The following is a 9954-nucleotide window of genomic DNA, read 5'->3' on the forward strand; positions in this document are numbered from 1 at the left end:
TGACACCATGTGATGTCGAGTCGGCTGACCGTCCCAGATATTTAACATGCCAGATATCTGGATTTTGTCTGAGAGGTGTCAGCGACGCGTCAGTGAGCCTCTTTGATGCGTCATTGAGGAGTCCTGGGGAAACCTGGTGTCACCTGAGCCAGGTGTCAATAGGTCTTACATATTCATGAATAGTCATTGATTATTCAGTGAAACAGAGGCTCTGTTGAAAAAAGTTAGGCACATCAGTCATTCATTCATTCATTTATTGTCTATACCCACTTATTCCTAGGACTCCTAGGGTCACGGGGGTCTGCTGAAGCCTATCCCAGCACACATAGGGCGAAAGGCAGGGGTACGCACATCAGTCACTTTACCCCAAATAAAAGGTCTTTCTGAGTGTTATAATTTAGCTGTTTTTCTATGGGCCCACACCCAAGACTTTCCTGAACTCAGTCCTGTGTTCAAAACAATCTGCAAGGTTTGTTTATTCTCCATTTTCACTGTTTTTCTGCTAGAGTTCAAAATTCTATTTTCGTGTATGTGTATTTTGACATAAGCTTAAAAGTCACACATGAATCTAACATACTTACATCAGCCATATTATGAAAGCCCAGTTTGTGCTCTATGTAAATAAGTTGAAATGTATTAGCTACTACATTGGTAAAGATTTGAAATTTACACAAATTTAAGAAGAGCCCAGATTCACTGCAGATCTTCAAAAAGGCCTCAGACCCCAGAGGGTTAAAGGTACCCCAAAGTAAGCCCAGCAGGGGGCACCTGGATTTGAACCAGGGACCTCTTGATCTGCAGTCAAATGCTCTACCACTGAGCTATACCCCCACAGGTAAAGGCTATCAACTGACAACAGGTGTATTCTAAATGGATGCACTTTCAAAGTGTTTTAAACCTGTCATTTTAATATTGGACCAAGGGTTCATAGATTAAAAGTCAATCCGCAGTTTCCTCCTGCCATGGGATTATCTACACATGACATCATTTGTGTTTGGTCATTTCCAGACGACTTTTAATGTTGTAAACTGTTAACCAGTTAAGGATACCTGAATCAGTGGAGTCAGGCAGGGGTACACGGATTCGTCCAGGGGGCCTTCTGATCCGCAATAAAATTCTCTAACACGCACTCTGCTTGGTCCCAATGAAAAGAGTGTCAACTGGTCTAGGTGGTCTACTGGTGTGGGAATTATTTGTTACAATGAAAACAGTCCCTGCTGGTAGACGTGGCATAATGATCAGGGCAATATATTACTGTGAAGACAGTCCTTGTTGGTGCAGGGTGTGTGGAATTTGTTCATAGCAGATGCTGGGCAACTTAACACAAATCAATCTCCACTTGAAAGCCAAAGCCTATTTGAGCATCTTTGCTATCCAAGAGCATCCCTTCAAGGTGACAATTTACCCATCTTTGTAAATTCACCACGTTGTGTAATCCATTCCATGGATAAGTGAGGCTGTCGGAGGATGAAGGTAGGTCTTACCCTGGATAAAATACCATCCCAAAATTCATACTATGATAACTAATACATTAACAAACAGAAAACCCAAAACAAATGGGTTAGTGCAAAGGGCACTATTTACACACACACACACACACACACACACACACTGACAGACCCGCAGCACAGGCGATCTCACCCAGTGTCCAGCTCTTCAAGTCCTGCAGAAATCCGCGGAAGTTTTGATAATTTTATGATCATTCCTAAATATTATACATTACATTAGTAATATTGACTGTCAGATACTGAGCCAGGAAGTGGTCACGTGATGAACGAACGAACGAACCAGACCCGAAGACGGTACTGACTGCAGAGCCGTAGCCTATGAGGCTGTCACGTGACGAGCAAGTTTCCCCGCACAGAACCAGATAGGATCTTGCGCATGCGCGGTCAATACAAAATGAACGAATCTCTCCCAAGTCATATTAAGGATTCATTCAAAATGAACGAATCTTTCATGAACGACACATCACTATCAAACACAGTGATTCATAAAAGCATTGTTAAACATGTATAAACAAAAAGTGACCGTGTGCCTTTATCATGAATTAAAGTTTAAACCTATTTTTCTCTACTAAGAAAAAAAGGCAGAAATCCCTTAGATTAACATTTCACATGGAAAATTGTGTCTTCTTAATTAGAAAAAATAATATTTTGTGTGCAGTGTATATGACTTACCAACATCAGCAAGAGTGAAAAACACCACGAAGAGGAACAACATTGTTTTCCTGAGTGTTTAGTTCAAACCTCTAGCTTTAGAAATGAATGTCAGTGTTACTATTTGATGTACATCTCCACCTCTAGCTCCACCTACTTGTATTTATGCATATTCATGATAACTGTTCTATACTGTATACTGTTTATATAAATCTGTAGAAATGTTTTTGTATTAATAAACAATGTGGTCCTAAGCCATGGATTCACTCGTACCATTTACTCAATTTTCCTGTGATATTTTGACATTGTTAGTTACATCACTTGTTTTTGCGTCTCTCTCTCTCTCTCTCTCTCTCTCTCTCTCTCTCATTAATAAAATAAGAATCTTTTAATGGATGGACATTCAGGAATTGTTATAATATGTAATGAAGTCCTTTCTTTAGTAGTTGGTGTTTGTGACTGCACTGTGTGACACTGGTTGCATAGTGCTACTTTCCATTTGTAATTTTACAGATTGTTCTATTGCCTCATTGTTCTGTGAAATTCTATCTAAGACTAAATTAAAGATTAAATCTACTTAGCAGTGGTATTTATTGGTTTTGTGTACAGAAATCTGTTTTGTTTATTTACCTTCCTCTGTGTGTCATTTGTGCAGCAGAAGGTGGCTTATTGTTAGACCCATTAAAAGAATAAGGTTTATTTGAGAATACAGAAGAAATATTCATACAAAAGTATGTCTTCATAACCCCCATATATTTCTCTTTAAATACTGCTGAATTTGTCATTTTCATGTTTGAAAGCAGCTATAAAACTCAACTCCACTGAATTGGCCATTAAGAAAGTCCTGTCCTACATCTTGTCCTAACAGGGAAGTAAAGACACAAAATTACCTTAAATTTACTTAAATACTTGATTATTAATCACAAGATAATATTTGAAACCAAAATACAATTAAGAAATAATTCTTAGTTGTTGTTTTTTTATCTTTCCCACACTGAACACTGTGTAAAACAGTAGAAAAAAGCAGTTATTTATAAAGGCTTTTTTCTCTGTAATACTTTAATACATTGTGTTAGTTTTTGCCTCTTCAAGGCAGTGGTGGTGAACTTGCTGTTGTTCACTGCAACAAACTCAAAAGATTCAGTGCTGCCTTCCATGATATAGTGTTGGTATATTGTATATTGTAAAATTCTGCTGTGATGATTGAAGGATCCTCAATGGTGGATAGATAGACCCTAATCATCTTTCTAGTGGTTTTCATTATCTTCCATAGAGTCTTCTGCTCTGACACGGAGTGCAGTTTAATATTAAACAGCTGAATAGTTTCACATGATGCTATCAATATTTCCCTGAATGTAATGATGAGGATGGGAGAGAGGGGTCTGCTCTCCTATCTCTACATGAAATTGAGACACTTCTGGGATTTTCTGGCTCAGATAAGATTCTATGTGATGCACCATAAAAACTGTCATCACTGTGATGCCAACAGTCATGTATTTTTTAACCTGTGGATTGTTGCTTTTACATGGCTTTAAGCCTCTTCTTCTTCTTTCTGCATGTAGACTCATCAGAGCATCTAAAGAAATCCCCAAGAAGATTGAATACCAAAATAAGGAAAAGCTACTTTTAAAAGTTATATTAATAATCCCTCTCTAAACCAAATATTATACCATTAATGAATGCAAAATATTTAACTAATTTTTACTTTTCAGTCACTGATGAACTGTCAGACAAAGACATCAGATAGTATTGCTGCCTCACAGTTCCATGGTCCCCAGTTCGAGATTGAGCTCAGGTTTCCCTCATTTCCAGTGTTGCCAATAAAAGCTATAGATCTCTGAACAGGATAAAGTGGTTAATGAAGCTTAAAAATCAATTAGCTATCTCCTAATAATCCAACATTTGTCAAACTATAACATATTTATGAACCCTTTATAAATTGCAAGAGAGACAGAATTTGCCAAAAAATAGCATGTAAATAGCAGCTCAACATCATCAGCAGAACTGCTTTCAATATAACAAAACTGTGTGAAAGTTTTTGTACAGTGCAGCTGGATTTCCTGTCACTGTGGGCGCCAGAGCACAGTAGTATAGAGCAGAGTCTGATACAGCAGCAGAGGAGATGATCAGATCCACTTGTTTAGTTTTATCATCAGCTTTAGCAGACATTCTTGGGTCAGGTTTGGAAATTAAATTTCCTTTTTGGTCAACAATAATAAGGAACTCAGGTTTAGATTTTGGATATTGCTTGTACCAGTGCAGGTAGTTTTGTGTAGTAAAGCTTGATTTGTATTTGCAGGACAGAGTAACATTGTCACCTTCATCTACAGCTTTATGAGGGAAATCTGGCTCTATTGAATCTGCCATGGAGTCACCTGTCATAGAGAAGAGAACATAATGTTTTAATCTTTAAATAATCAACAGGAAATACTTAAGTCAGACCCACACTCTGCATTTTCACACTGCATCACCACACAGACTAATATTTAATATAATATAGTTAATATTTCTGTAATAAGAAAAAGTCAATGTTAACTCACCTAGTGAAAGCCACAGATACATGAATATAACAGTGAACATGATGACTGGTCTTAGCTCAGTGAAAATAGTGGAGATCTTTCTGTAATCTAATATGTTAACACCATAAAGCTTCAAAATTGCTCCACCCCACAGCATCACATGACAGTGTCACCAATGTTGTTGTCAGATTGTTGATTGTTACTGAAACATCCTGGCTTTACATTCAGCCTCATATGGGAAACCTGTCCAGAGGACATTTAAGTAAACACATACTGAAAGCAGGAAATAAAGTTTTGTTGTAAATCTGAAAAATAAAACTTTCCTGTACTCATGACAGCATCAGAAGAAAAGAAAGAAGAGTAAAGGCAGATTTACAGATAAGTTTCCAGTTTTCAGTGTTTCTGACACAGAAGGTGCTTTTGCTTGTCAAAGAAATGACATTAGATGAGTATTTATTCTTATGACAGTTTAGTGTTAAGTGGACAGTTGTGTTGTTTAATCAGAATGGTATCTCTGAAATTAGCTTAGGCACTAAGAGTAACCAGGGCAGGGGTTAGGATATTATATCAGCAGTATGTATGATAGAAGAACAAGTATACTCTATGTCACAAAGGTTTTACTGTGAAAAGTAGCTTCCATCATCTCAGAGAATGTGAGCAGGTTGTGTGGTAGTGTCTCTAGTACTTAACCCACAATAAGATAAGTGTCTGCGCCATCTTGTGTTCACTGAAGAGAAAAACCTTAACACACTAATAAATAAAGCCCTGCAAAAAGGTCATACAGCCACACATATATTGGATTTTTAATTTTTATTAGACCTTATATTTAAATTGTATTTACAGTTTGGGGTGTCATCCATTTCTCTCTTAAATACTGCTGGGTTTGTCACTGTATCTTTGTTTTTTTATATTTTCTTTACATTACTTAATACAAAGCAGAAAAAATTAATAATATGGAAACAGATGTTGAACACGGTTGTAAAACTCAACAACTAAACTAAATTGGCCACTGAGAAATGCTTTATATTCACATGATATACTTTCTGTCCTATCAGGGGATTAAACACATACAACTGCCTTTAGATAAATTTACTTAGATGCTTGGTTATGAATCTCAACATAATATTTTAAACCAACATACTTTTATGAAATGATTCTTAGTCTTTTCTTCAAATGTTCTCACACTGAATACAAAAACAAACCAATGCAGTAATGAATGATCCAGTTCTAGTCAACCGTAGTGTTTATAAAATCTGATGACACTGATAATGCATGATGACAGGATAATGCTAGGTGAAGTGCAGGCCAGTTGGTGGGTGCATGTGTAAAAGTTTAGGATTTAAAACAAAACAAGAAAATCTAAATAAACACCATATAAAATAAATAACAAAACTTCACATCAGACGCACTTCAGCAGTTCATTATTTTCTGTGATTTTGTGCACCATAGTTTATTAGCTTTTTTTATACCATGAATGGTCTTAGCTGAATAGAAATATTCTTTCTGTACTCTAATATGTTCATTTTATGAAGCTCCACCCCACAGCATCACATGACAGTGTCACCAATGTTGCTGACAGATTGTTGATTCTTACAGATAAATCCAGGATTTACATTCAACTTTAGTTAAAGGACCTATATATATATTTTAAGCAAACCCAAAGCAGGAACTATTTGTAATATACAGATAATAGCAACAATATAATTAAACAAATGTAATTATTCTAATGATAATTATACAATTGTTAAGCCATAATATAAAAATTAAACAAGTTTTAAATTAATTACACATTATATGTTTGCAATCAGGCAGCTTAGTGGTTAGCACGTTCGCCTCACACCTCCACGCGTCCATCTCCATGTGTCCTGGGTTCGAGTCTTGCTCCTGCTCACTGTGTGTGTGTGTGTGTGTGTGTGTAGAGTTTGCATGTTGCTTGGTGGGTTTCCTGCGGGTGCTACAGTTTCCTCCCAAAGACATGCTTCTAGGCTGATTGGAGTTCTGTAGTGTGTAAATGAGTGTGTGTGTGCACCCTGTGATGAATTGGCACTCTGTCCAGGATGTATCCTGCCTTGATGCCCGATGATGCCTGAGATAGGCACAGGCTCCCTTTGAACTGAGAATAGATCAGATAAGTGGTACAGAAATGAAAGGTTTGTAATCAGTGGTGTCTGCATCTACATCTGGAATATTCCAATCCAAAATAGTTTCTAAAGTATCTAAATCAGTGGTGGGCCATCAGTGCCAGCAAGGCCTTCTCTGCTGGCCTAAACAGCAGTGATCTGAATCACTGATTTGCATTTTAATATATTTTTCCATGCGTGTGTATTAAATTCTTCCCAATAGTCTATTCTCTACATTTCCTAGCTTTGCTCTTGGTTGCGCTGCTTCCAGTAATGATAAGAATATTTATCTAATCATATTTCAGCCAGTGGCTGACATCATGTGTTGCCAGAGTGAAAGAAATCTGTTTTAAGGCCTTCAGAATGAATAGTGCAGGCGCCCGTAGCTTAAAATAAGTGGCAATTAAAATTGTTACATTAACCAATCAGATTTCGAGTTGGCGTCATTGGCGCCATCTAGCAGGCATACGATTACGTCAGCAATTTCCCGTCCTTTGATTGGACAATTGGAGTAGACAGAGGCAGAGAACCACACAAACTAAATAAAATTATTTTAACTCACAATGACTGACAGAGGAGAAGAAATCGATTTGGTGGCAGACATCCTTACACATGCATTTTCAAGGCAGACTGTAATAAAATTGACTATTCCTTGTGAGGTGTGAAATACTCTAGCCTAATTTCTATTTTACTTTGCTATTAAACGGTTGAGGACACCAGTGAAGACCGCAGGACGCGGTAACCATAGTAACCAGTGATTTCCGGATTGGACCTAAGATTTCCAGCCCAGCTACAGCTTAAAACCCGTCCATTTAAAAATAAAATAAAATAAAATAGCAGCCCCAAATGCATACTGTGATAACTAATACATTAACAAAGAGAAAACCCAAAACAAATGGGTAAGTGCAAAGGGCACTATTTAGACACACACACACACACACACACACACACTGACAGACCCGCAGCACAGGCGATCTCACCCAGTGTCCAGCTCTTCAAGTCCTGCAGAAATCCGCGGAAGTTTTGATAATTTTATGATCATTCCTAAATATCATACAACATTACATTAGTAATATTGACTGTCAGATACTGAGCCAAAAGTGGTCATGTGATGAACGAACGAACGAACCAGACCCGAAGACGGTACTGACTGCAGAGCCGAAGTCTATGAGGCTGTCACGTGACGAGCAAGTTTCTCCGCACAGAACCAGATAGGATCTTGCGCATGCGCGGTCAATAAAAAATGAATCTCTCCCGAGTCATATTACGGATTCATTCAAAATGAACGAATCTTTCAAGGAACCGAATCGGAGCCACGGAGGCCAGCTGTACGCCAACCGCATCTTGTTAAAACGTAAAGAAAACAAAAAAATCTCTGTAATTCACTTATGGTGTTTTAGATGGCTACTTAATTTACACCTTAACAAGAAGCAGGATGTAAGCCTAAACATGTCCTGTTCTCCAAAAAAGATGATGTACTGTACATTTCCTCCCGCCGCCCCATCATAAGTGCTTCTTCTCATCGCAGTTTCATAATAACACATCTAACATTCTGTCACGTTCCTTACAGTAAAAACAGCTTGAGTAAAATAAAGGAAAGGTTTGTTTACTGGTTAAAAGGTTTGCATTACTCATTACGATATTTATCTTAAACGTCAGAGAGACCCTGATGTTTCTAGTGTTTTTTTTGTTCTGCTGTAGGTACTTGTGCTCTGAGACTCTGGGACTCAGAGACTGAGGGAGATGTCTGTTGTTCTGTCTCTGCAGGAAATTGAATCGCTTTTGGGATTTTCTGGCCCAGAAAAGATCCTAGGTGATTTGCACCCCCATACCTCAGACCAGCAGAGGAGTAATTTCTCAAAATGCCATGGTAATGCAAAATTATTAGTAGATCTACTTTCAATATAACAAAACTGTGTCAGTGTTTTTGTACAGTTCAGCTGGATTTCCTGTCACTGTGGCCCTCAGAGCACAGTAGTATAGAGCAGAGTCTGATACAGCAGCAGAGGAGACGATCAGATCCACTTGTTTATCATCAACATTAACAGACATTCTTGATGGATTGTTGGGACTGATTGGTGTTCCTCTTTGGTGAATTTACAGAAGGAACTCAGGTTTAGATTTTGAATATTGCCTGTTCCAGTGGAGGTAGTTGTTTGCTGAACTTGTGCTGGGTTTGTATTTGGAGGACAGAGTAACATCATCACCTTCATCTACAGCTTTGTGAGTGAAACGTGGTTCTATTGAATCTGCCATGGAGTCACCTGTCATAGAGAAGAGAACATAAAGCATTTAACCTTTAAATAATCAACAGGAAATACTTAAGTCAGACCCACACTCTGCATTTTCACACTGCATCACCACACAGACTAATATTTAATATAATTTTGTTAATATTTCTGTAATAACAAAAAGTCAATGTTAACTCACCTAATAAAAGCCACAGATACATGAATATAACAGTGAACATGATGACTGGTCTTAGCTCAGTGAAAATAGTGGAGATCTTTCTGTAATCTAATATGTTAACACCATAAAGCTTCAAAATTGCTCCACCCCACAGCATCACATGACAGTGTCACCAATGTTGTTGTCAGATTGTTGATTCTTACTGAAACATCCTGGCTTTACATTCAGCCTCATATGGGGAACCTGTCCAGAGGATATTTAAGCAAACACATACTGAAAGCAGGAGTTCAGGTTACTGTCAGTTTGTGTGCAGTTTTACATCACCTCCAAAAACATGACAGTAGGACATTTTTCTAGGAGAAATAATGCTTTTGTGTGAATGAGTGTGTGAAAGGGTAAGTATATGGTTTGTATATGGAGCTCTCCAAAGGGTGTTTTCCTACCTCATGTGAACAAAGTTCATACCATATCAACCATGACCATGACAGAATCCCCCAAAAGGACATGTAACTTTCTCTAAAGCATTGGGAGAACTTCTTTCAGTATAACAAAACTGTGTCAGTTGTGCTCTTTGTTAAGTTTTATGGACAATCGTGGATGAGGTGGTTGAGCCTCAGTGACATATTCACTGCTTTCATCAATCAGCAGCAGAAACTCAGGTCTTGATCCAGGTTTTTGTCGATACCAGTGGAGTCTGTTAACTGATCCAGTATATGTGCAGGACAGTGAGATGTTGCTGCCTTCCAT

General features: G+C 37.9%; 1 non-coding gene and 1 gene segment (V, D, J or C); both read right to left on the reverse strand.

Moving 5' to 3' along the window:
- Window positions 1-759: 759 nt before the first annotated feature.
- trnac-gca (transfer RNA cysteine (anticodon GCA)) lies at window positions 760-831 on the reverse strand. The gene has a single exon. It is a non-coding gene; the product is annotated as a tRNA-Cys (tRNA).
- Window positions 832-3008: 2177 nt separating this feature from the next.
- LOC131349992 (T cell receptor alpha variable 17-like) lies at window positions 3009-9954 on the reverse strand. The segment is given in 3 exon segments: window positions 3009-3020; window positions 8770-8814; window positions 9829-9954. Coding segments are annotated over 3 exon segments (183 nt in total).

Source organism: Hemibagrus wyckioides, unplaced genomic scaffold (genome assembly GCF_019097595.1).
Source record: "Hemibagrus wyckioides isolate EC202008001 unplaced genomic scaffold, SWU_Hwy_1.0 Contig2, whole genome shotgun sequence".
In the NCBI taxonomy this organism is placed as follows: domain Eukaryota; kingdom Metazoa; phylum Chordata; class Actinopteri; order Siluriformes; family Bagridae; genus Hemibagrus; species Hemibagrus wyckioides.